The sequence below is a fragment of the Ruditapes philippinarum genome, unplaced genomic scaffold (genome assembly GCF_026571515.1).
Source record: "Ruditapes philippinarum isolate M1 unplaced genomic scaffold, ASM2657151v2 ctg7170_1_1_1_1, whole genome shotgun sequence".
In the NCBI taxonomy this organism is placed as follows: Eukaryota; Metazoa; Mollusca; class Bivalvia; order Venerida; family Veneridae; genus Ruditapes; species Ruditapes philippinarum.
In genome coordinates, this window is record NW_026860540.1 from 54,088 (window position 1) to 82,075 (window position 27,988).

Genomic DNA, 27,988 nt, shown 5'->3' on the forward strand with positions numbered 1-27,988 from the left:
AAAGCCCAATGAGCTAGAGCTTAGATGTTTAGCATGAAACATCTTCTTTATGGGTGTCTAGCATGAAACATCTTCTTATGGGTGTCTACCAAGATTGTGCAAATAAAAGCCCTTGGGTTAAATTGGCCTTGCAACTTTTGGGGGGGTGGGGGGGCCTATATACAGGTGAGCGACCTCAGGGCCATCATGGCCCTCTTGTTTATCTTTATTATATTCTCTGATCTAAGGTTGATTACCTATATAGAAGGATAATAAATGAGTGTAGGTTTAATACTGAATTTATTGAATGAGTTTAATAAAACAATATTATGCTAGCCCCTGGTGAGCATAATATTGTTTTATTCAACAAGTTCATAAATTAAGTATTGAATCTACACGAATATGATATTCTATTTGTCATATTAAATTATTCATAAGATAAGAACCATAAACAGTTAAAAAATAGCCATTTTTCATTGAAGCCACCTATTGTAATTGTAACGCTAACATTAACATGCTTTAACGCTTGTTTATGTGATAAAATGATTTATTGCATCTAAGTACCATTAAATGACTCATTGTTAAATAATATTTTTCTTCTTTAGTCATGAAATTTAAATGCAACAAGAATTTTGACAACCGTAGAAATATGTGTAAAAATTTTATGGTCAAACAGTGGTGTTTTTGACATTTGTGTAAATTAATATTATTATATGCTCTCATTTTACATCTTCACTCATTAAAAAACTGATTAAATCTTTGTTTTTTTATATATATAATTCTCATGCAAAAATCTAGTTTTTATTTAAAAGAAATATATATAAAGGTATTACAATTGTATTATAAATTTCACATATCATTAACGAGTAACAGCTTTTCATGTAATATCTGTACATTTTACATGTGATTTTAATCTATTCCTTAGAGTTAAGATACATGTATTTCATAAAATGATAACTTACAATTCTGTAAATACAAATTATTATCTAAAGATCATTATAATCATTTAGAAGAGGTAACTATTATTCAGAGGCTTAATGCTTAAAGTGTATAAAGCTATATATCTGATGAAAAACATTTTGTTTGGATTTTAAAAAAGAATACTTCCAAAATGTTTGTATGACATAAAATTGGCAATAAATTACCTTAAAGCGAGTGGCGCATGCACAAAGTATTTGCTAAACGGATAAAATCCTACTTAAAATAGCAAAATAATATTTTGTTCCGGAACATTTTATTATGTTTACGTACATTATTAATGTGTGTTAAATAACAGAGACATTCTATGTTACAACGTATTCGTGAATCAACCATATATTAATGGAACCAATATAATTTAACTGTTGATAAATTTTATAAAAATATTTCCAAAGATATAGATTTATACCCTTTAACTTATATCATGTGCTCAAGTTTAAACTTTATTTATATATAGCTATATATACATTAATCATACAATTATAAATTAGAAGATACAAATAAAAAGTTTAGTATGTGTCAAGTTTTCATAGTTAAGGTACATCTTTACACATACCATTTTATTATATTTATACTCATTGGATGTTATCCAGAACTCAAAACTTGTGGCATAATTTCCCTCTAATCCCAGGGTACAAACAAATGACTGTTACCTTAATAAATTAATGCTTCATGGTGCATGCACTACTGCTCACAATAGAGTGATCAAGAATTGCACTTATTTTTGTTACATTCAAGCTGTATCTGTAAACATTTGTTAGTACCCCAGAATAAGATGGGAATTTATACCCACATAAAATTATGCTACCAGTTTCAAATGATCTCTTTTTACTATTGTCTGTTACAGAGAAAAAAGGACAGAAGAAAGTGGAAGATGGTCCACCTGCCATTCTGTCAGGAACTTTTGTGTTCCCAAATGGAGACAAATACGGTAAATAATAGTCAATGCTATTCCTTGTAAATATACTTTAAAGATGTGTCTTTAAAGGCAGGGTTTTTTTAAAAAGGTTTTCAAGTTATATCAAAGAATCACCACACATTTTGTGTGTCACGGGGTGCTCGCATCTAGATAAGTAATTTTCTTAATGTTAATTTAGTTATCATATGTAGCATACAATGTTTTAAAAGATTAGTGATGGTAATGTATCTAATTTTAACTTGATTACAGAGGGTGAATACATTCAAGAAGATGGCAGTATCATCAGAAGCGGGCAAGGTGTTCATACAACAACTGACGGCAGTGTTTATGACGGTGAATGGGCAAATGACAAAATGAATGGAAATGGCAAATTGTCACATCATTCTGGCTCATTCTATACAGGAGAATTTGTCAACAACCAGTTCCACGGCCATGGAGTTTATACATGGCCCAATGGCTCCAGCTACGAAGGAGAATTTCATGAAAATAGGTAAAGTATAGACCATAGTTTTACCTATATAGGTGACAAAGCTGATTACTTGATTAGCTTAAAGTAAAATGAACTTTATTTTATTCAGGCATCATCATTTGAGCGGTGTCATGACAAAACCAACATAATGGGTTTGCGACCAGCATGGATACAGACCAGCCTCAAATCCGCGCAGTCTGATCAGGATCCATGCTGTTCGCTATCAGTTTCTCTACTTGTAATAGAGTTGGTAAGCGAACAGCATGGATCCTGATCAGACTGCGCGGATGCGCAGGCTGGTCTGGATCCATGCTGGTCGCAAACCCATTATGTTGGTTTTGTCGTGACGCGGCTCATTTGTTTTTTGGTACATGACTAATTATGATTCATGGACTTGTCCAGCTTTAATTTTTTTGGAACTGTTCATTATGAATTTTGTAGATATCAAGCTGATGTCTTTATTTTAACATTATTTCAGATTAGAGGGTAAAGGCAATTTTACAGACACAGAAAATCAGATGTGGACCGGACAGTTCCGGTACAAAGCTGCACCGGGTCTACAATTTCACATAAGATTGGATTGATCTTCAAACCAGAATTAACTTTTAATTGTGTAACAAATAAAGACATGAAAAATTTAGATTTTATCTAAAAAAAGTCTGTTAGACAATATTAAATTGGAAAAGGTCGATTGAAATTGTTCAGTTTTTTTTTCAAGAGAGAAAAATATCTTCAAAAATAAAAAAAAGAATAATATTTTTTATAATGTTATTTTTTGTTTCATTCACACGAGTGAAATTTTGGATTCCAGCAGAATATGTACAAATTTTGTAAAGTATTGAGTTTTTGCTTTTTTTTGTTAAAAGGATTTGGTCTATAATCAAAGTCTATATATTACTATAAATAATTATGTGGATAGTATTTAGTATCAGACATGAATGAATTATATATGAATGTTGTTGGGAAGTGTGAGATACATGATCTGATATGACATATATTCATATACATATAGCAGGTAATAAATTGTTCTTGAACAGAATTTTATTATTCATCATAAATATTGTCATATTAAATCAAAGACCTTTATCAACATTTTTTCTTTCACGTAATATTTTTAAGAAATATCCAAATGATATATTTCTTTTATTTTTAACAATACAGTTTGAAATACTAATGGAAAATGTGCCCATTGTAGTTCAATCCACTTAAATGTAAACAATCATTGTCAATAAGATATTTCTCTGGGACAGAACTCAAAACAAGATGTTTTTTAGGTCTAGAAATTTGAAGTTTTAATACTTATTTAGTGTTAAAAACAGTAAGGTTGACCTTTAAATTTTTCTTAATCCTGAGAGTTACATTTAAAAAGTCAAATATCTTTTCTTCTTTGATTTTTTTTAATATTTATTGATTTGTAATAATTCACAGAGGTTTGTGATTTTTGAATATTAATAATGTTACAAATTCAAACTTTGTAGGAAGAGCAGATCATATTTACTTATGTACAAGAATGATAGAGTTATACAAGTTGTTTTTGAACTTGAGTGGCCTTTAAAATAGTTGTAAATAATTGTCAATATTATACATTATACTTATTTATATGTGATAATACTTCAACTTGGGTTGGCTCTAACTACCGATCTTGCGAACAAGTTTGCACTGGCCCTCCGAGCTCCTTTTGCTCGGCTGTATATGCATTTGTTTTGTGATATTGTTTATTGTTATTTAATTGAAATTGAATTCAAATTTTATGCTTTTTGTCTTTTTGACCTCAGTGGAGCTCCTTTAAATTTTAATTGTCATATGAAGAATAAATTTATTATAAAATATACAAACATTGTTTTTAATAATTTCATTAAATGTTTTAAACCATGTGTTTCCTTTATCATCTTGCATTATAAAGATGCCTATACAATTATGCAGTAAATTTAAGTTATGCCAGCCAACTTATACATGTTATAAACACATTCAATGCTATTGGTGATAAGTTTTGGCTTGTGCCCCCATACAAGTGTATATAGAGCCATGTTTAATTTGTTCCTTTTTGTTGGGTTTTAAGTCAGATGCTTTTATGATCATATAGCAACTTTCCAGCTTTCCTGAAGATGGAAAACCTCAGTTGCAAAGAGCCAGGTTGATTGCATATTTGAAAAACCTCTCTAGATGATTAACTACCGGTATTGGTAAATCAAGTCTTTTTATATATTTAAACACATATATTATTTAGATAATAAATTCCCATACACGAAGATATCCCAAGTTCAAATCTGAACACAATGTTGAAATAAATCCCATACACCAGGATAGATTCCTGTGTCTAAGCTGAACTCGTTAACCATTACACAAATGCCTTAGATTAAGGGATAATATTTTCATATTCCCTTCCCACTCTTTATCAAATTTAATAACCCTGCTTTAAATGTTAGTTTCCAGGATATAAAATTCAAAATACTTTTCCCTGATCATAATGAATTCGTAAAATAGACTATCCCTGTTTTGAAAGTATAATAACCTACATGTATTCAAACAAACCCAGTCACCCCCCCCCCCCCTTCCAAGGATTCAGATAAACTTGATTTACTGTCTGTTCACTGCTGGCATTCTGACCCAATATATTGCTCAATGTTAATATTACTTTTGATCTTAGTCAAGGCTCGGTTATATTCAACTCTACTTACAAATGAAAATGTTAAGTGAGGAGAAAAAAACTCCCATCTTTTTTTGCTAACAATACAAACTTTGACAACAGTGTTTGAAAATCAAATCCTGGTTCAGTGATTAAGTGTTTGTATTACAATGGGGGCGAGTTGAGTTCAAATCCAACACAGAACAGAATTTATTCTGATTATCCTTTGCATCAGATTCTGTGTGTTACAAATTTGATATACTTGACAGAAAAACACGATAACTTTTTAAAGCAGAGTACTATGATTATTACGACTTGAGGCAGAAGAGAAAAGAAGAAAAAATGACGTAAAAAACCTGTAAACAATTTTTCCTATTTAATCACAGCATAGAAATGGAACATAAATATTGCACAAGCCCTGTGTTGAACAGCATTTGACAATATAAAATAACATTGTGTACAATATAACATTGTTTAGCCAAGAAACAATAGCAAAGTTTTATTCTGATCATTTTGAGTGCAAAAAGGTTAACATTGTGTCAAGAAAATACAATACCAAAGTCAATAGAAGACTATCTGCAATATGCTTAATTTACAGGTTATAAAACTTAATAAAATTCTTAAAGATATACTATGCTCATCCTTGCGTAAAATATTTTTATCACAGAGATTTACTGAAATCTATGAAATTCTTACGAAATATTTCCAATTTGAATAAAAGAATGAATTAATTATGTATTGGAAGGTGCATTCCCTATTACAGGTCAATAAAGTTGGTCTTTTCTTAAAACAACTACGACACTATATATTCATATTGTAACCACCTATAGTGTGTAGAATTTTAAACGCAACATATCTACTTTGTGTGAAGTCAAAACATGTTTATTTCATATTTACAAAGACACTGTGTAGCAATTATAAATATTTCCAAAGATGAAATTTGAGCATAGTATTATCTTTAACAAAAATATTGATGTCAATAACAGATGCTTTCAAATGTTACTTTCACCCATTGGTCAATGTCACTTAGGCTTAAACCGATTTTCCTACTTTTCCTTGAAGTAACTTTGAGGTAATTTATTAAGCTTTGTGAAAGTAACATTTGAAAGCGTCTGTTAAATTAGCCAAGGGTAAAAATCAAAAGAATGTACCAAGCACACCAGCTATTTCTCCTGTATTGTTCAATTAATTAAGGTGCTAAGAAAAATGGTCTAATGGAAAGAAAAATTGATTAACCATAAGCAACAAGCATATAAACTGTTCTAAAATAACGTATCATTAACAAAAGGAAGAAATTCCACCATATGCTTGTGGAGGAATTTTCATAAAGCTGTTAATATTGAGAATATATGTTTGTTTCAGTGTAAAAAGTCAACAAAGAGAAACGCATTTTATAAATGTGACCTACATGAACATAAGGAAACGATTATCAGATTTAAAAGTTCTATGGCTAAATTAATTTAGTCTGATAAGTTAGAAAACAAACATTCAAAATTATCTTTTATAGACTAGGCATGGACGGTCTGCTTTTGTATAATTATTAATGGTTAATTTAGTGAAAAAAGTATTGCTATCTGAGTAAATAAACCCAACAAAATGCTTCTGATTGGGAATTGTACAACTGTCAGTACTGAGTGTGAAATGAGAGTCTATGATTATACAGAATAAAGAGTTATAAAAACATACACAAAAAGAAGAGAGGAGTCAACAGTATAAAGCATGAAACACTGAATTCTCACTACCAAAAATCACATAATGGATGATGAGAGACAATGTCTTAATGCAGCAATGTACTCATTCTATACTTAAAATTTTTCATTTATAGATTTATTTAATTGACCTTAGTCAATTTGTTTTAAGGATTTTTGACAGACAATATGGTTGCAAGCTTATATAACTCATAACACTAAGTGAAAGCTATATTGGAAACAACCTTTTATATTTGTGGCCCAATAATCTGTTTATAACTTTATAGTATTTAAAACAAATCTCTACTACTTTCTTTAATGAAAATTGAAAATTATTTATCAATCTGATGCAGCTGTGTTGTAATGGCTGTCCTGTAAAATAATCGACATTACAAAAAAGCTTTGTAAGACCTTTGAATCAGTACAAAGAAATTATAAAATACTAAAGTGCTCATGCTAGCTATAGTATGTGTATTTTACTTCATACAATATTTGCTCATCTGTAAGTCGGTCCTCCTATAAGACAGGGGTGTATGTTACTACCAAATACATTGACTGGTAAAAACCAATCTTATGAGTTAGTAAATATGATAAATAAATGGAGAGGAAAGTATGAATAACATAATGTATAAAATTGAAAACCAATGATTTTGTGCATAACATAATGTATAAAATTGAAAACTAATGTTTTTGTGCCATTATGAGTCCAAAACATCAATTACAAAATGTACAAAAATGTACATTTAACATAATAAATTCAAAAATACTAAAAAAACAAACAATTATAATATAAAAGAAAACATAATAATAATTATAATAATAATAAAAAAAATTAAATAAATCATCCACATTTGATATGATGACAAAGATTATACTAAATTAGCAAAAATGAAAAAAATAATTTTTTTTGATAGGTGGGAATCCACTATTATGGGAATATACTGTATCTATATATTTCTAACAAATATACATACATATACATAGTAAAACATTTCATAACATAATCATGGAATGTGACATAACAATAATACAATTGCGTATAACAGACTTTGTATAAAACAAAAATTTGTCATTGAAAATTTAGATAGATGTATTACCCAGAAATGCTACTAAATTAATTATAAATCACTAGGAATACTCTATAATGGCATAGACTAGTACATTTTTCTAAAGATTTACAACTAACAATTTAAGTGTATAAACTACATTGAACTATTTGTAATTGGTTTAAAAAAAGCATGCTTAAGTAGCTCAGTTTAAAGAATAGTGTGTCTGTAAATTTCGATAAGAAGGTAGTGTATAGGAAAACCACTGCTCAGCCTTCTGCACATAGAAGTTAATAAGCCTTCTGTTCTCTTAAAAACGTATAATTCATAAAAATATAACGCCTAAAATATTATAACAGTCTTTGCTTCATGAGAACTGATCGAAACAATGCTGGTAGGATTTAAATAAATTTCAAAACTTCTCATAAAACCTAATTTTCCTGTAGCAGTTCAAGATAATTGTTTTTTGTTTCCAAATAGAATCACAAAGGTGCTTTTACCAATCTGTTACAACAGAGTATATATATCTTTAATTGAAAAATACACTATGTGTGTTTCTACGTGTTTTTACAGATATCTTAAATTAACAGAAAACACAGAAGCAAGGCTACCTAAATATTATACTTCACCATGTCAAATATTACATCAGTATTATACTTTTTTTATCATACATTATCACATTTTGTCTCCTTCACTTTATTTCAATCATTTTTTTTTCAATTTTCCTTTCTAAGTTAGTAGGGTATTTCACTGTCTTGATTAGGTTTGTCTCTTCTTATTTCACATCAGCATCTAGAGAGGCTGGTAGAATAACCCCAGAGTTCACTGCTTCTTTCTCTAGACTCGCTAACTGCCTGTAATTATATGTAAACTATTACATAATTCCAATTTATACTGCTGGAGAAAAATAACACATCTTTAAATATATTTTAAAGTCAACTTTTAATTGTTACCCCTCACCCACAGGTTAATCCTATTACAACAGCTACTGATAATAACAAAACTTGTCAGACAGCTTTTATCAGTGTACAGGTACATGTTTACCATGAATTTTGGAGATTTAAGATTTTCTTTCATCAGGTGTATCTGATAATCTGTTGAATTTTAAGACTGGCTATCTTTCAAGTTAGTTTTTGAGGAAAATTACTAACTGAATAGGGATTATTGCTGATCATTAATCTATAATCATGATTCATGACTCCAAGAAGAGAGATATAAACTTTTACTACTGGTTCATTTTTCTCTTTTGAGAGTATTGTGCATTGCCCAGACAGATTTTCTATTGTACCAAATAACATTCTATAGCATACTTTTATCAGCTTAATTGATATAATTATAACATATAACAAGTGACAATAATAAAAATATTCTTTTCATTTTTCTTGCTTTTAATAATTTTCTAAAACAAAAACTCATATTTACCGGCGCAGTTTTGTGACCTTTAACCTCAATTCTTTGTCATACTCTCTTATCTTAGATATTTCTGTCCATGCCTCCACTTTGTTTGGCCTGGTTCACCTGTGACCTTAGATACAGTCCACTCCATAAACACTGTAACAAAATATGCAAAATTTCTTAAATTTAAGTTACAGTCAAACTTGTGTTAAAGACAACCTCTGACTAAAGAAAGACCACTCTCAGACAACATTTTATTGATTAAGTAAAACAAGATAACCTCCAAATGAAGACCACTTGTCGCTAAGGCCATGTTTGGTCTCATCTTTGAATGGCCTTTGCTCACAGATTTAACTGTAAGTGAAAATAAATTTAAAGAAAAAAATCTGCAAGATTTTATGAATTCACATGCACATAAATCTAAGACAAGAGATGTAATACAATAATTATCTGCAAAAAAATATTGAATTCAAAACAGTATTATACTATATCTGACTCAAATTACATACCAAGCTTTGAGGGGCCACTGATGGCCATATAACAGCTGGGTTAGGGTCATACATGGGATTCAAATAACCTGCTATCACTTGAGGCCTGTTAAGGTATGACCTGAAAAATAATTAAATAAATAACTTATCTAACACCCAATACAAATAACTGACAAAGAGAAAAAAATGCCTATAACATATAAACTTCAATGTAAATCAATAGTTCAAGCAAATAAATTTAGCATTGAGTCAAGCTACCGACCTTATTTAAGATAGCTAGATTAAGCAACGGTCAACCTCAAATAAATTTCTCTAAAGGGATTCAAACATTCAGCAGTGAGAGGGAAGTGGATTAAAATTATTAACCACTCAGCCATACAGGCTCCTTATGTACCAGTTAAAAACAGTTTTCAGAAATTAATTAAACATTCTAAATTGCCATGAACTGAAAGTAGAATTTTATGAAAATTTAATGATGCCAAAAAAGCAAAGGTCTATTTTCTTGCAAAAATAACTACTTTCACAGTAACCTTATCCACCTATATATGAGTGACACAGACTTACACTGGTTTGAATTTGGAACTGTTTATAGTAAATTTTATTGATATTGGTGACAAGATGTTAAAATTAAGCTCCTGTTTGTCTATTTCTAACATTCATTTTAACACATTTTTGGCCAAATTTTTTTGGCAGTCATTCCACCTTACCAGCCTCCTGGATAACAACAAACCAGTAATTAACAACTTTGCCGTAAGTGACCAGTGACCAATTACTAATACCCAATGATTAAAAAACAGCAGTAAAAGACATATGACCATTAGATTTAGATCATCTGTCACAGAGAAATTTTCATGAAGAGTGTGTCTAAGCTGTTACCATAGTGATATAGTCCTGCTTTCTAATCTAAGACGTTTCCTCTCCTGATCACTGTTGCCCAGAAATGTTCCTGAAAACATATTTGTAAGCTATGACATTAAAAACTTTCAAAATTAATCTTAATATTTTTATATTTTTTTTTAACTCTTCCAATCACAAATTTTGGTTGTTTAATACAGTTTATGTTTTTACAGCATATTTTATACATGCATGTACAATAACAATACAAAATTTATATTGTAAAAAAGTTTGACAGGTTTATATCCAACCATGCTCATCTTTGAGTAAAATATTTTTATCACAGAAATTTATCGAAATCTATATAAAATTCTTATTGAATATGTCTAATTTGAATAAATGATTAAATAAAGTATGTATGGGAAGCTGTGTTCCATATTACAGGTCTAGTTAAGTTGGTCTTTTCTTAAAAAAAAAAACCTGTGTTTTTTTAATGACACTATATATTCAAACTGTGACCACCAATAGTGTGTAGAATTTAAAACATACCATATCTACATATTGTGAAGTCTAAACATGTTAAGTATATATTTACTGTGTAGAAATTATCAATATTTTCTAATGTCAAATATGAGCATATTTTAGCTTAAACAGGTTGTAAGCTTACATAACCCGGAACCTAATTTGATAAAATACTAACAATGTAATTCAATTATAACTTCATATGATAATAAATCACTGAACTTACCAAACTGGGATGAGTACGCATGCTCAAACAAAAGTATCAGAAAATCTTCACTGAACTCAAAAGAACATGGAAACTGTTGCCAGATCTAAACAATAAACAAAAGTCATTCTATTCTTAAGTATTTCAAAGGTCACCAAAAGTTTCCTATTTAATATTTAAATGTATATTTGTCATCAAGGAGAAATGTCTCTAAGAGTTCTAAATGACAAAATTACCGGCTAATATTACAATTAGAGGTCCATTCATTCTAACAGACATAGTACAGTGATTTCATAAGTTATTTCCTTTTTGTTGGATTTAAATCACACTGACACTATATAGGTCATATGGCAACTTTCCAACTTTACTAGTGGAGGAAGACCTAAGGTGCCCCTTAGTGAAATATTTAAGGCACAAGCAGGCACCTGAATTGAACTAACATCCTTTCGTAAGCTAGCTGGATAGCTTCCTCACATAGAAGAATCCAAAGTTCCTGACAGGATTCGAATCCATGACCAAGACATACCAGACCAGTGGCTTGAAGTTGCAGACCTTAACCATCCAAGCATGGAGGCCCCTATTTAATATGAAGAGTGCCATTACTAGGTTTTTGAAAGGCCAAATGGCAAACTAAATATACAAAATTATGCTAAGTCAAAGTTGAAATTCAACCTTCAGCACTGTATGCTATTTTTCCATCTAGACTGCAGAGAAAATAAGCCCATTCTCATAATCATAATCTGAGTGCCCTATACAGTTGTACACAATACCCAACCAAACACAAGCCTTACACTTCTAAATATAATACATACCCCCGCCAAACACAATATTTACACGTCTAAATTTAGCATTATCTATAGACATCTTAATATAGCATACTCCTTTGCCCAACACAATCTTAACACATCTAAATATAGCACACTCACCTGCCATACACAATCTAAAAATAGCAAGAAGACAGGAGACTCTTGTCTATATTTAGTTATTGCATTAGCAGACTTAGCACATCGGTCAGCAAAAGGATGTCCAGCCTGCAGCCATTCTCTTTCAATCAAGGCTTCAAATCTGTAAAAGAAATCAGAGTTATAACCCATTACAAACATAAAATCAACAAGATTGCATTTGAGAAAAATGCTATGCCACCGCATTAATACAACACTAAATAGTAGTGTAGGAACAGATATTTTTTGTTTCTATACAATTGAAGATTGTCATAATGCATAGATCCCTGACCTATCTAATTCTTATCATCAGATTAGTGGTTGAATCTATTGTTAATCCAATAAAAGATCAGAGTAGGAATATATCAATGCACTTGAGTCTGGTGAATTTGGTGGTGAAGGTCATATTTTCACACAGCCTTAATTTCATGACTATATCAATGGACAACACAGTAAGACACTTTGTTAAAATCTAGGTCAGCTGATATCAAAGTTCACTTTACATCTTAATCTGTGCACATGGTTCAAATTTCATAGCTGTACATCAAAGGACAAGAAAGTAGGTCACATCATCAAAATCTAGATCACCTGATATCAAAGTTCAATTTTACAACTTAAACTGTGCACATGGTCAAAATTTCATTGCTGTACATCAAAGGATAAGAAAGTAGGTCACTTTCCCCTTGGGCAAGGCAAAATTTTGACCCAAGGGTTTAATTCAAAACAATCTTGATACAGGTCCACCAAACAACATTTCAAGTCAAATATCTAAGCTGTAGCTTTCCCCATTCAGAAAACATTTGTTTTTATTTTCTGTTCTTACTATGTGTACATAATGAGAATCACTGCCCCCGGGCAGGGCCAATTTTGACACCAAGGGAAAAATTTGAACAACTTTGGTATAGGACCTATAGATGATATTATATAGCAAAGATCAAAGCTCTATGCCTTGTTTTCTTCAGACAAAAATATTTTTTATTTTTTTTTTTTACTATATGTACATAATGAAAATCAATGACCCCCGGGTGGAACCAATTTTGACCCAAGGGCTATAATTTGAACAATCTTGGTAGAGGTTCACTTCGCAAAGTCTAATGCCATATATTTAACCTCTAGCCTTTGTAAATTCAGAGAAGAAGTTTTTCAAGTTTTGACTTTATACATATAAGGAAAACTATCGCCTCTGGGGCAGGGCAATTTTAACACTAGGGGCATAATTAAAACAACTTTAGTAGAGGACCCATGATATTACATACCAAATATAAAATCTCTAAGCCTTGTACCTTCAGACAAGAAGTTTTTTTTTTTTACTATATGTACATAGTGAAAATCAATGACCCCTGGGGGTGGGGCCAATTTTGACCCCAGGGCATTTGTACAATCTTGCTAGAGGTTCATTACACAATGTTTCATGCAAAATATCTAACTTCTAGCATTTGTCAATTGCTAGAATTTTTTTTAAAGTTTTTACTATAAGTTTTTACTATATACATATAAGGAAAACCAATGACCCCCGGGGCGGGGCCGATTTTGACCCCAGGGCTATCATTTGAACAATCTGGGTAGAACTCTACCAGACAATGCCTTATGCAAAATATCTAAGGTTTAGGCCTTTTGGGTCTTTACAAGAATGTATTTTAAGTTTTTACTATATGTACATATAGTGAAAATCAATGACCCCCGGGGCGGGGCCGATTTTGACCCCAGGGCTATCATTTGAACAATCTTGGTAAGGGTCTACCAGACAATGCCTTATGCAAAATATCAAAGCTCTAGGCCTTTTGGGTCTTTACAAGAAGGTATTTTAAGTTTTTACTATATGTACATATAGTGAAAATCAATGACCCCCGGGGCGGGGCCGATTTTGACCCCAGGGCTATAATTTGAACAATCTTGGTAGAGGTCTACCAGACAATGCTTTATGCAAAATATCTAAGCTCTAGGCCTTTTGGGTCTTTACAAGAAGATTTTTTAAATTTATTCTTATAATTCCTTTTGGTTGCCATGGCAACCAGATTTCTGCATGGAATGAAATTCTTTGAACAACTTTGGATGCCCTTCACCCAAGGATCAATCCTGCCAAGTTTGGTTGAAATTGGACCAGAGGTTTTTCACAAGAAGATTTTTGAAGTTCACTATATAATCTATATAACACACACACACACAAACAAACACACACACACACAGGTGAATCGCTATATGCCACCGCATCGCAGATGCTGCGGTGGCATAAAAACAAAATATCAAACTCAGTTAATAGCCTAAAGCATTAGGAAATGTTATAGTTCTATAAGCATTGATTAACAAATAATGTATTCAGTTAAAAATGTTCAATAAGACCCACAACAAAATGTTCAGTAGGACAACTATTTGTCTAATATTCTAGGACAAATCTTTTCCTTGACCTATCAGCATAGCTTAAGCAAAAGATTAAGAATATTTCTACATCTTTAGCTGAAAATTATTATTTGGACCATTTGAAGAAGTATACTAACCATTTTTCCAAAAACTATAACACTTCTTCTAATGAAACTAAAACACTTCTTCTAATGTACCAGTAGATTTATTTAAGTAGATTAATCTAAGCAATTATTCAACATGCCAGATGGGGTTAAGCAATAATTGGCCATTCTGGGATTAACACCACTTTTAATTTTCAGGGGTCCGGTGGCTATAGGTTCTGTAATAGAAGGGGTCCAACCACTGATACTGGGGGTCTAATAAATAATTCAACAAATTTCAGGACTAAACTAAAGACTCTAGGGTACACTTATTATATCTTACATACAACAAAAATATGTGTACTGCAAGGGATTTGAACTTTTTATCAGGTTAAGCCAGCATCATATTTTTCATGAATCCAATTGGGTGCGAGAGCTTGAGAATTGTGCACCCAAAAAAACTTTTATTGATAAAATGATGCAAGATCCTGCATTCATTAAAACCCTGGCCATTTAGAAGGCATTCAAAGTGAGGTCTTTCATCAGCATTTTTTCCCATGATTTTATCCTCCCATAATCGGCTCTATTGAATTTCAATCCTATCTGCCATAATCAGGTGTAAGATAAACTATCTATTACAAAATGTATATACAGCAATATCTATTAAATTAAGTTTGAAGTAAATTTCTTTGATTTTTGTTGATAAAAATTAGGAAAATATAGATATCAAACAAGAGGGCCATGATGGCCCTGAAGTCGCTCACCTGTATATAGGCCCCCTAGAGTGGGGCCAGTTTAAACCCCAGGGCTTTTATTCAAACAAACTTGGTAGACAACCGTTAGAAGATGTTTCATGCTAAACATCTAAGGTCTAGCTCGTTGGGTTTTTTAAAAGAAGATTTTTTAAGTCTTTTCTTACATATATATTTAAAAACAATGACACCCCTGGGGCAGGGCCAGTTTTGACCCCAGGGCTTTTATTTGAACAATCATTGTAGACACTTACTAGAAGATGTTTCATGCTTAATATCTAAACTCTAGCTATTCGGGTTTTTTTCAAAGAAGATTTTTAAGTTTTTGCTATACACATTTAAGGAAAATCATTGTCCCCCGGGGCTGGGCCAATTTTGACCCCAGGGCTCTTATTTGAACAAACTTGGTAGACATCTATTAGAACATGTTTCATGCTAAATATCTTAGCTCTAGCTCTTTGGGTTCTTTAAAAGAAGATTTTTAAGTTTTTACTATATTCATATAGGGAAAATCAATGACCCCCTGGGGCAGGGCCAATTTTGACCCTAGGGCTCTTATTTGAACAAACTTGGTAGACATCCATTAGAACATGTTTCATGCTAAATATCTTAGCTCAAGCACTTTGGGTTCTTTAAAAGAAGATTTTTAAGTTTTTACTATATGCATATAGGAAAAATAAATGACCCCCTGGGGCGGGGCCAATTTTGACCCCAGGGCTTTTATTTGAACAAACTTGGTAGACACCCATTAGAAGATATTTCATGCTAAATATCTTAGCTCTAGCTCTTTGGGTTCTTTAAAAGAAGAATTTTTAAGTTTTTACTATATACATATAGGGAAAATCAATGACCCCCTGGGGCTGGGCCAATTTTGACCCTAGGGCTTTTATTTGAACAAACTTGGTTGACACCCACTAGAAAATGTTTCATGCCAAATATCTTAGCTCTAGCTCTTTGGTTTTCTTAGAAGAAGATATTTAAAGTTTTTTCTTTTGGTTGCCATGGCAACCATTCTTTTGGTTGAGTTCTCCATGGAATTAAATTCTTTGAACAATTTTCAAAGGTGACTACCAAAGGAACATTCCTGTGAAGTTTGGATGAAATTGGCTTAGTGGTTTATGAGGAGATGTCATTTAAAGTAAAAGTTTACGGACGCCGGACGGACGACGGATGGATGCCGGACGAAAAGCGATCACAAAAGCTCACCCTGTCACAAAATGACAGGTGAGCTAAAAAGGTTGATAATTAAACAAAAATAGCTTTCAGGATAATCTACCCTTTAGAAATGAATTCCAAATTTGATATTCAAATTTTAAAGTGAATATCTTTGGTACTTTTTGAGAAATAAAGATTACCAAAAAGGTTAACTGGCTAATGGGGCAAAACAATCTACAAGTCAACAAGAACGATTACATATATTTGAACATATATTTTGTTTTACATACTTTTTGAGAAAATGAAAACAAAATCAAGTATTTAATTTTTCCTCGGGTAAAGGCTACTCAGCAAAGTTACTGATATGCTGTTATGACAGGCATATGAATTTTATGTCAATACATTCATGTAACAGCTTCAGCAATTTATATATGAAATATTGATTATGGATGCACATGTATATGCATTTCATCCAATGAACATGACCACTTTTTATTCAGGTAAGTTAACAAGAGCTGTCGGTAGGACAGCAACGCTCGACTATTCTTAGTGCTTGATAGTAAAAAAAAATGCTTGATACAATTACCTCCTCCTGTTTACAGGTTGGGGTAATGATGGTGAACAAGTGTGCAAAGTTTCAAAGCCATATGTCAATGGACTTTGAAAATATTTGAACTATTACAAAAACTTTAACGTAAATTCTAAGTCGAAAAAGGGGCATAATTCTGTCAAAATGCTTGATACAGTTACCTCCTCCTGTTTACAGGTTGGGGTCATGATGGTGAACAAGTGTGCAAAGTTTCAAAGCCATATGTCAATGGACTTTGAAAATATTTGAACTATTACAAAAACTTTAACGTAAATTCTAAGTCGAAAAAGGGGCATAATTCTGTCAAAATTCTTGATACAGTTACTTCCTCCTGTCTACAGGTTGGGGTCATGATGGTGAACAAGTGTGCAAAGTTTCAAAGCCATATGTCAATGGACTTTGAAAATATTTGAACTATTACAAAAACTTTAACGTAAATTCTAAGTCGAAAAAGGGGCATAATTCTGTCAAAATGCTTGATACAGTTACCTCCTCCTGTTTACAGGTTGGGGTCATGATGGTTAACAAGTGTGCAAAGTTTCAAAGCCATATGTCAATGGACTTTGAAAATATTTGAACTATTACAAAAACTTTAACATAAATTCTAAGTCGAAAAAGGGGCATAATTCTGTCAAAATTCTTGATACAGTTACTTCCTCCTGTCTACAGGTTGGGGTCATGATGGTGAACAAGTGTGCAAAGTTTCAAAGCCATATGTCAATGGACTTTGAAAATATTTGAACTATTACAAAAACTTTAACGTAAATTCTAAGTCGAAAAAGGGGCATAATTCTGTCAAAATGCTTGATACAGTTACCTCCTCCTGTCTACAGGTTGGGGTCATGATGGTGAACAAGTGTGCCAAGTTTCAAAGCCATATGTCAATGGACTTTGAAAATATTTGAACTATTACAAAAACTTTAACATAAGTGGTTACGCCGACGCGGACACCGACGCCGACGCTCGGGTGACTACAATAGCTCTACTTATTCTTATCGAATAGTCGAGCTAAAAAGTGTGTATACGTAATATTATACCAGGGGAGCTGTATGACCTTTGATAAGTTGACATATATAACATAAAACATTACCCTGTAAAAGTTCGACAATCATGGTCAAGAAGCAGCTGTGCTAACGATGTTACTTGTAGAGTCGTGTCTAAACCTTCTGATCCATGTACCAACACACATGCCGCTAAAAGTAGAACAAATTATCTATAGAATGATAAAAAATACCGTTTTAAGTTTGTATTTTTTCCTTATTAAACAGAGGCTAAGCTTTTCAGAAGCTACAATATAACAGCCAACTGTATATTATCTGACCAGATTTCACTTACATGAAGATCCGCATGACTTTTTGCTGGTGACACAGCCAAGTTATTATTGCTACTTTCACAAAAACAAGTGAATCTTATGTTAAGTATGTCATATTACATAAAGATGGTCCAAAATTATTGAAATGTCAAAGAATTGCAATTATAAATCTATTGCTATCACAATACATAATTGCAACACAATTTTAAGGTATCTATATCAGGGATATATTTTGCTTGTTAAGATTTTAAGTTTGCTCTAGTCAAGATTGTAGTCTTTAAAATGGTAAAGCAGATCAAACACATATAGAACTGATGAATATATACTTACAAAGACTTAAACATTACTACCTGCATACATGTTGTCAAAATGTATCATAATACTATGCAACAAAGATATCATGATAATATCAAAATACTTTTGCAGTAGCGATACCCAATTCTTGTGTAAACTTCTTGTTTGTACTTACAGTCTTTATCAATACACTGGGCCACTAGACATGCACATGTGATGATATCCTTTACATGTGATAACCAGTTACTGGACTCTAGCTTAGACAACCATTTATCCTGACTTGCCCCTGTGTCAGAACATGCTGAAAATAGAGATCAAAAAAATATTTTTTTGTAGCATTTATAAAAGAAATTATCTACGCTTTTGGGACCCGGACCCAGCCATAAAGGAAAATTTTATGCAGTAATGTATATAGGGGGAAAATAGTCTTGACTGAACACAAACTATTATTTCTGAATAATCATTTACAACATTTTGCAAAAACTAAGTATATTTAGCATATTAAAAACAGGGCACTTCATTGGAAATACCAACAAAAAGAAAAAAACACTACACTGCTTTGCGAAAACTAAATATATTTAGCATATTAAAAACAGGGCACTTCATTGGAAATACCAACAAAAAGAAAAAAACACTACACTGCTTTGCGAAAACTAAATATATTTAGCATATTAAAAACAGGGCACTTCATTGGAAATACCAACAAAAAGAAAAAAACACTACACTGCTTTGCAAAAACTAAGTATATTTAGCATATTAAAAACAGGGCACTTCATTGGAAATACCAACAAAAAGAAAAAAACACTACACTGCTTTGCGAAAACTAAATATATTTAGCATATTAAAAACAGGGCACTTCATTGGAAATACCAACAAAAAGAAAAAAACACTACACTGCTTTGCGAAAACTAAATATATTTAGCATATTAAAAACAGGGCACTTCATTGGAAATACCAACAAAAAGAAAAAAACACTGCATTGTTTATCGTACCTTCATTTAGTTTGATGACAGACTCATGGAAGACATGGCGCCTCTCTATTGACTGATTGATTCTCTTCCACTGAGAATAATGGGCCTCGGGCTCGTACCCTCCACCTTTAAATAAATTAACAAACAATTCATTCCAAATTATAGAGCTATCACTATCCTGGAAAAGGGAAGTTTTGTTAACTTCTGTTCAATCTGATTATCATACTTTATGCATGATATTTAAATAACAACAAGAAACAACCAGTGATAATAAGAATTATCACATCACATAACTTGTTTTCTATTAAATATGTTCATGTATATTCCATGACAACATTTTTGCCTGTATATTTTACCAGATAAACAGCACATAAATCATAAAGCTTTGTGTTCATTAATTTTAATGTTTTCAGTCATGTGATTAAAAGAATCTCATATTTGTAGTCAATCATATACAAGTACAATATAAAATTTTATTAAACTTGTCCAAGAAAATGTTATACATAACAATTTACTTAACTTGTTTGTTAAATTTGTCTTAAATGGCAACTTGTGTAAGATTCTATAGTCAAATATTAAGAAAATACAAATGTAGTATTAAAGGGGAATATTGATTTTCATCAATACATCAGACACATTCAAATGGTGTTCCTATCTTGCCATTGCAAAAAAAAATTAAATTGAAATATTATCAAGAAGTCTCCAAACAAACATTTGCTTAAGAATGTTCAAAGCTTGACAGAGGTAGGATTTGATCAGGGATTTAATTAGAACAAATCACACATGGCACTTCTGAGCCTCATCATATCGCAGCATAGTAAAATCCACCAGAGTATAATACAAGTTCAAGATTGGTACTCTTAATTTAGTAACGCTATTATATTTCCGATGATCTCACTCACCAGTTTTCTGTTCCTGTTTCGCAAGGCCTTGCGATCTTGTATCGATAATATAACCACGCTTCCCTATACCGAGCACAGCATTAACTAGCCTCTCGTCTTCTTTACATCTTTTACCACTCGTCCCCGTTAGTGGCTGACTACATCGCATTAACACTGCCTGAAAGTGGAAACCTTTAACTTTATCCATCAAGCTGAAAATTACTGGTTTGGTTTATCTGACTTATTCCACAGACAGCAGTGAAGTCTTAATTGAGATTTATCAAACAGCATGATTGCTTTCTTAGATACAAATTTCAAGTGAATTCCTTGCTTTGCAGCAGCTATGTATATAGACAATATAAATATAAAGAACGTCTAATCAAATATGAGGGTACAAAAGTACAGCAACATTAACAAATCTGTGTAAGCGTTGGATTTGAGAAAACTGCATGTATATGAAACAACAATGCTATTGTCTATCATCTTGACTAGTGGTGCAAAAATATACAAGTGTTCTGGGTTTATTAGTATGTAGCTTCTGTCGAAACAGGCTGTGGTAAGAAACCAACATTCAATGATATTCTCTTTAAGATTCAATCAAAATATGCCAGCATGTATTACAGTGCAACCTCTTCAGAGTGTACTTTCTGTTAAGCCATTACATGTATAATACTCGGTTCCTATGATATCAAGGGTTCTATGATATCAAGGGTTCTGTGATATCAAGGTATTTAAATTTTCTGTGACTGCTAGTAAAAGCGACACATGATGATGCTAATATTTGTAAAACTTGCACACTAGATTCATTTTCATCTGCCAATAAATTTAATTTGGTGAATAATGAATGTATTTGTGGCAAGAAAACTATTTCATAAAACCTTCATATTTGACTACCATTTTCCTTAATGGTTTTTACACAGTCAATTAAAATATGTCATAAACACATATACTGACATATAGTCTGTTCATATAGTTTTAATTTTATAGCAAGTTCACTGTTGGTTGGAAGTTTTTCACAACTTAACTTAAAAGTTTTGACCCATCTATCCTTCCATACTTTTTTGGGGGGATTACCTTGATACCATAGTAACCACCTCTGAAATTACCTAAAATGGCAGACATTGAAAATATCCTGAAAAATGTCATTTTTATTGCTTCTTTTGAAATAATTTTTTGACAAACAATTCTGGAAAAGGTTCAATTATAAGATGGAAGAAAAATCTCATTCAGTTATGATATTTATATTTATAAATTTTCTGATAAACGTTAAGTACCGTGATATCATAGAACCCTGGGCTATCTCTTTAAAGCAACAGTATAATTTCTTCCCTAGTGCAACACACCTTAGCAACAACCTGTTGTACTGTGTTTCTAATGCTAACCTTGTTTATGTGCCAAAATCATTGTTTTCTAATGTTTTTTAAAAATTTAACAGTGTCATGAGCATTGGCCTTTCAAACACATTTAAAGAAAAATGTGTTTGAGCACCAAGAGAACTTTTAACATTTCAAAAATAAACAGTAGCATCAGTTTTATATTGGGTTTTTATATCAACCATCAATTGTTGCAATATAAGTTAACTGTATCTCAATTCATCATAACATGGTTTTAATCACATTGTTGTATACAAATAATTACCAATCAACTACAAATGGTCATTATGATAATCATAGTCAATAGACAAATTTCAGAACCGACCTTGCTATCTCGGTGGTAATAGCTGAGCACCGGAAACCTTCCACCTTGCCTGAACTGAGATATCTTCACCAACATTTCATCTGTGATTGATTTTGGCACAAACATTGACTTGGGATATGATAAACAAAGCTGAAATAACAAATAGAGGGAATATCAGACAATCCTCTCAGCATCAACAATTCAGGTACTAGTTCGCACCCGAGTAAAGTCAATGAGCAGAAAAGCTTCCTATATAATAAGGAAAGCAAGGCTGGCCTGGCACTACTTCAACTTGCGAAAACTCAAAATTTCTTTCTGTTATATCAGTTAAGAGATTGTAAGAATAATACACCGGCTGACGGTACAGACTAAAATATCTACCACCAGGGTAAATGTTTATGGCAGTAAGGAGGCTATTCCAAGTTTCAGCAAAACATTTACACAAGAGCTAGATATTCCCTCGAATGATGCCGGCCAGTGTTTGATTCATTTACTTGCATATATCATATAAATCATAAATTCTGAACAAAATTATGAAAACTAATATTTTATTTTTTTCTTTCTTTTTTTATAATAGTAGCATATGAATTTTTTGTACAACTTCATTTAAAACAGCAAAATGAGCTGAGTGAACAGTAGATAATCCTGTCTTATATGGAAGATTAATGTATACATACTTTATAATCAGAATTAACTGTTGTAATTCTCCACTCCTCAGCACATTCCTTGTACCTGCTCCATTCTGACTCAAGTTTAAAAGCCTGCCAACCATCCTCAAGAATTTCAAATGATGGGCGGTAAAAAAACGGATACTTCAATGTTACATCATCTGCAAAATTTAATCAAATCATTTAGAAAACTTGATAAAATTACATTAATCTTTTGAAAATTTACAAACACAATACAATTTAATGTTGTATTTTTATATTCACAATCTTTCCATGATGGTATGACTGACTGAGAAAAGTTTTGGTATTTTTTGTTTCACTTTAAGTCAAGGTCTAATGCTGACTTTCCAACTCTATCAACAGAGAATTCCTAGGGTACCCATCTCTCCATATGTCCTCAAGTATCCCTCCATGTGTCCTTAGGTTTCCATCCATGTGTCCATAAGTATCACTACTTGTGTCCTCAGGAATCACTCCATGTGTCCTTAGGTTTCCATCCATGTGTCCATAAGTATCACTACTTGTGTCCTCAGGAATCACTCTATGTGTCCTCAAGTATCCCTCCATGTGTCCTTAGGTTTCCATCCATGTGTCCATAAGTATCACTACTTGTGTCCTCAGGAATCACTCTATGTGTCCTCAGGTTTTCCTTCATGTTATCTTCAGGTATACATCTTTCTATCATATTTCATCATTTAAATCATATGCTAGCTAATGTCCTTACTAAGATTCAAGCCCCTAAGCAAAGAGAAGTTTTCTCTCCAATGCAAGTCATGCTGCCTGAATCAAATTTCTTATCAGAGAATGCACAGCACAGTAACTAATGACTACAATCCGCATTTACATTGGAAACCAAGAGAGACTTAAGTCTGTTGCCACAATCTGTATTACTGAATTATAAAGTAGAGTCAAAAATTTTGGGAATGGTCCCTTAGTGGTTATAGTATCTGCCTCTCAACCAAGAGATCAAGCCCTACTTTGGCCACCACCATGTTTCCTCATGTGACACCAGTACCGGTTTGTTCTTAGAAGCAAACTTGGGAGAAATTCAAATATGCTTCAAGCTTTCACCACAATCAAGTATAATTAATGACAATCAGACACTGTAGTAATTCTTTATTGTATTTAGTTATTCTTTGCTGAAATAATAAAACTTAAAGGAGCTGCACTGAGGTTAAAAACAAAGATTTTGAATTCTTATATAGATCAAGTGATGCACGTAAAATGGAAAAATCTGTAAAATATAATAAAGAACTAAACATAGAAATAAATTGAAAATCATTTTATCACCTAATTTTTAACTTGTTTTTAGCATCGCAACGCTTTTCATTATTGTTCATTTTGCACAATAAAAAAAATATTTTTGGAAAACAGAGTGAATAAATGATCTGAAATTTTACACATGTTATTCGTCCAGACCTACATCAAATGGTAGAAAAGTCTGAGTTAATATTCCCAGTTCCTTCAAGTTAGTCCTTCCAATTTCCTTACCTATATTCGACAGTTGTTCTATGGAGTTAGCAACATTAATACAGTCCTCTGCTGAAGGTATATCGAGAGATAGGAGGGTAAAATCCTTGCAGCGAACAAAAATCACACCACCTGATCCAATCAACCTTTTCTCTACACTATCAACACTTGTGTGCAGCAGCTGTTGTTAATAGTTAATGAAAAAATAAATTAATAAATGGATGGAAATGTGATTGTTTTTTCATACATTAAGACATCAATCTAGATACGAATCCTATAGAAATGTTGTACAGACTATCTCAGTCTCATCTGACATTTCAATTAATTCCTTTTTTAAATAATCTAACATTGCTAAAAATTAAATAAAACAATTAACATAAAGCTGACAATTACCAACACTTGTAATGATTTTATTTGACTTTACCCACAATTCAGTGTAATCTGACATCACCTAAAAGTCTCATTTGACATGAATTCCCCATTATTCCATATAATCTTACATTTTCCATATTTCAATCAAATCCAACAGTAAACATAAATTACATGTAATCTAAAATTGCCAGTTATAATTTATTTAATTACATCTAACAGTGTCCATAAATCAAACTAGTCATTATTACCCATAATTCTTCTTTGTTTTCCTTCCTGCAGGACAAAATGAGATGATGTCCAGTGATGCAAAGGGTACCATCTACTGGTTTACAAAATGGTTTCTTTAATGTAACACCATCCACCATAGGGGTCTTTATGAACTCTGCAAACTCCATTCTTCATCTAAACAGCAACTGAAACATAAGGAGCAAGGTCAGCAAACAGGGCTTTTTCATAGGTATTGGAAGGGGTTCCTTTTTAAAATTTGAGTAGGAAAACACACAATACTTTTTGCAAAAATACACAAGAACTTAATTTCAATTGAATTTCAGGGGAAAAGTTAAACTGCATGATTTAAAGTGAGCAATCAGACACCTGTAATTAAAATAAATAAGAAAGATCAGCCCTGGAAAATATTATAGAATATAAATTATATAAAATACCCATGGATGCCTTTTAAATTTTTGAACATGATGTTCTTAAATAAGATTCATTTTTTAAAATTTTGATCTTTTATAAATAAATAAATTAGTATAAGATAACATTAACAATGATATCTACCCCTGTCAATATTTTATGTACATCAAAGTTTAGGGACAGTTATGCTGTACCAGTACAGTCCAACCTCGATTATTCGAAGTTCTCGGGACTGAAAATTTACTTCGAAAAATCGATGGGTTCGAATAATCCAAATCCGAACATAGTGATAGACAAAAACTACACCACTTGACCATATCGCAAATTCTAGCGGAATTAAATGTTTACAACTCATCTGTTACCGGTAATCAATCGAGAAAAACAAATAAACAATGATAAATGTTTAAAATATTTTTATTGTTAACTTAAACATAACTACTTGCATTTTATTTCCAGATTCTGTAGCACATATAGCGTATAGGTTAATATAAACATGAATGAACATTAAAAATATCGCTGTCATCTTCCGTATGAGAGAAAAAAACAACATCGGGCACGGCGCAGGATTTAAATCATAGATGTACACGTACATGCATTACAAATGTATTCAACATTATACAAGTAATATTAATATTTTATCTTCGTCAACATATAAACAAGCAACTTGAAAAGTCATATTATTTTTCACTTCTAAATGTAATTTTCACAGACGCATTTCGGTAATATTAAACATCCAAGATTGCTCAGCAAGAATATCTTGTGCTAACGTAGACATATTGCACTGATTTGAAATAGAAACTGGGAATTCACATTTATAAAGAAAAACATGACACAGTTCGCTAGTTGTTTGTTTTTATTTGTTTAATTTTTCAATCTATTCTTTAATTAAAATCTTAATTTGAACAGATTTAACCGTCCAATTAATATCACAGTTTATTTTCATTTGTTTAGTTTCATTCACTAATTAAAATGATTATTTTGAACGCTTTAAACCGTCCAATTAAAAGCGTACAATTAATGTTAGGTAATTTAAGTTGAAAATGTACACGCAAATCGTTATTATCACGATTAACTAAATACATGCACCGTTGTTAGAAGTTTTTCCGCAAAGTTTTTCACAAGTCGGGACGGTCAGCGAGTCAATCAGTGCCAATTAGTCTGGCTTCGAATAATAGGTGTGAAATTCTTATATAATGATATAATCGGGACCGAAATTTTGCTTCGAAAAATAGGAGGTATTCGGATAATGCATTTCGAATAATACGTTGGTATTTATATTAGTTTATATAGAGATGAAAACGGGACCGTAGATCAACTTCGGATAATGCCGGGTATTCGAATAATGGGTTGTCGAATAACCGGGGTCGGACTGTAGAAGCAAAACTTTGTGTAATTCAGTATCAATACCAGTACTTGAAATAGGAGTGCAGTACGTACTGCAGTACTCAGTAATGCCAGAGACATAGATAACAGAGATAAGCAGCTCCTATATACTCCATTGAAATATCACTCATGCCTATCAAAAAGTGAAAAATTAGGCATTTTGTAGCAAATAAAACTTAATGGATATACATTTGATCCTTTAATATTATATACCATTTGAAAGTTAAATCTTATATCTATTGCTGCATGTTAAAATATTGGTAGCTTTCTATGCCCTTCACTTAGAAAGACATGGCAGAACATACCCACTGAGTCAGTTTTTTGCCATATGAATAGTTTTGTAACAAAAATTATTATTTGTAACAAAAAATATTAAGTTAAGTTCTCTTTACAAAATGATCTATTATATTTATTTAAATGGGAACTGTAAATATTTTTACCTGCAGCCATAGACAAATAAACAAGCTTTCAGAAAATGTATTATTTTACTGATTTTGATATCTGGTTAGTAAGTTTTACTTGCTGCAAGGTTTAAGTTTAGCAGGCACGAGTGTAGCTAAAAAGACTTCAGCGAACAGATTTTATAGTACTGCTAGACCTGTTCTTTTACTGTTGCACGTCAAAATAAAAGTGACATATAAAGTTATGGAAGCCAGAACTAGCACCCGCGATATTTGAACTGGCTAGGAAGTTGCCTATCTCTGTTATCTATGTCTCTGGTAATGCATGTTTGTTACACAATAACAATTACAACACGCCCACATGGTCTTCTAAGAAGTTAATTGTGAAAATAGATGTCAGTTTGTAATTATCTTCATCATCATATAACATTACATCTGAAAGGAATGTGTTTTCTAAACGAAAACTTATCGAACTCTAGTTTTCTATAAGAAAACATTCCAATAATTAAAGTGAATAATTAATTTGTCCGAATATTTAGCAATTCGAAAACTATGATACTTGCATATTCAAACAGTCGTGAAAGAAAGAGATGGCTACATGAAATAAAAATAAGGAAACTCACGTATCACTTAGTTCAAGTATGATACAAAACAGTTCTTCTATAAAGTGGTTTCAATGACAATTCAATGCAATACTGCAATTCGAGTTTGCATAATTCAATTCATAACCGGTGTATCATAAGAATTGTCAGATCGTGATTATTTGATTTTAGACATAGGCTTTCAGAGAGAAAAAAAAATGCATTAAAAAGTTAATTATTGTCAAATGAACAAAGAAAGTAATTTACAAATTGCAAACAGCACTTGAAATCGACGATAATTGACAAAAATTTGTC

At 31.9% G+C, this 27,988-nt stretch overlaps 2 protein-coding genes across 2 annotated transcripts; one reads left to right on the forward strand and one right to left on the reverse strand.

Moving 5' to 3' along the window:
* Window positions 1-1,743: 1,743 nt before the first annotated feature.
* Window positions 1,744-3,281, forward strand: LOC132760516 (MORN repeat-containing protein 2-like). The gene is made up of 3 exons (XM_060752504.1): window positions 1,744-1,888; window positions 2,126-2,366; window positions 2,824-3,281. The coding sequence occupies exons 1-3, from the start codon at window positions 1,759-1,761 to the stop codon at window positions 2,927-2,929; spliced, it is 477 nt and encodes a 158-aa protein (XP_060608487.1). The 5' UTR covers window positions 1,744-1,758; the 3' UTR covers window positions 2,930-3,281.
* A 2,049-nt stretch (window positions 3,282-5,330) lies between these two features.
* Window positions 5,331-27,857, reverse strand: LOC132760517 (myotubularin-related protein 9-like). The gene is given in 16 exon segments (XM_060752505.1): window positions 5,331-8,559; window positions 9,128-9,201; window positions 9,203-9,256; window positions 9,610-9,709; window positions 10,465-10,534; window positions 11,171-11,255; window positions 12,076-12,214; window positions 18,118-18,220; window positions 18,809-18,934; window positions 19,626-19,730; window positions 20,507-20,663; window positions 22,184-22,312; window positions 22,840-22,991; window positions 24,322-24,481; window positions 24,921-25,085; window positions 27,716-27,857. Coding segments are annotated over 15 exon segments (1,680 nt in total). The 5' UTR covers window positions 25,068-25,085; window positions 27,716-27,857; the 3' UTR covers window positions 5,331-8,480.
* Window positions 27,858-27,988: the final 131 nt, after the last annotated feature.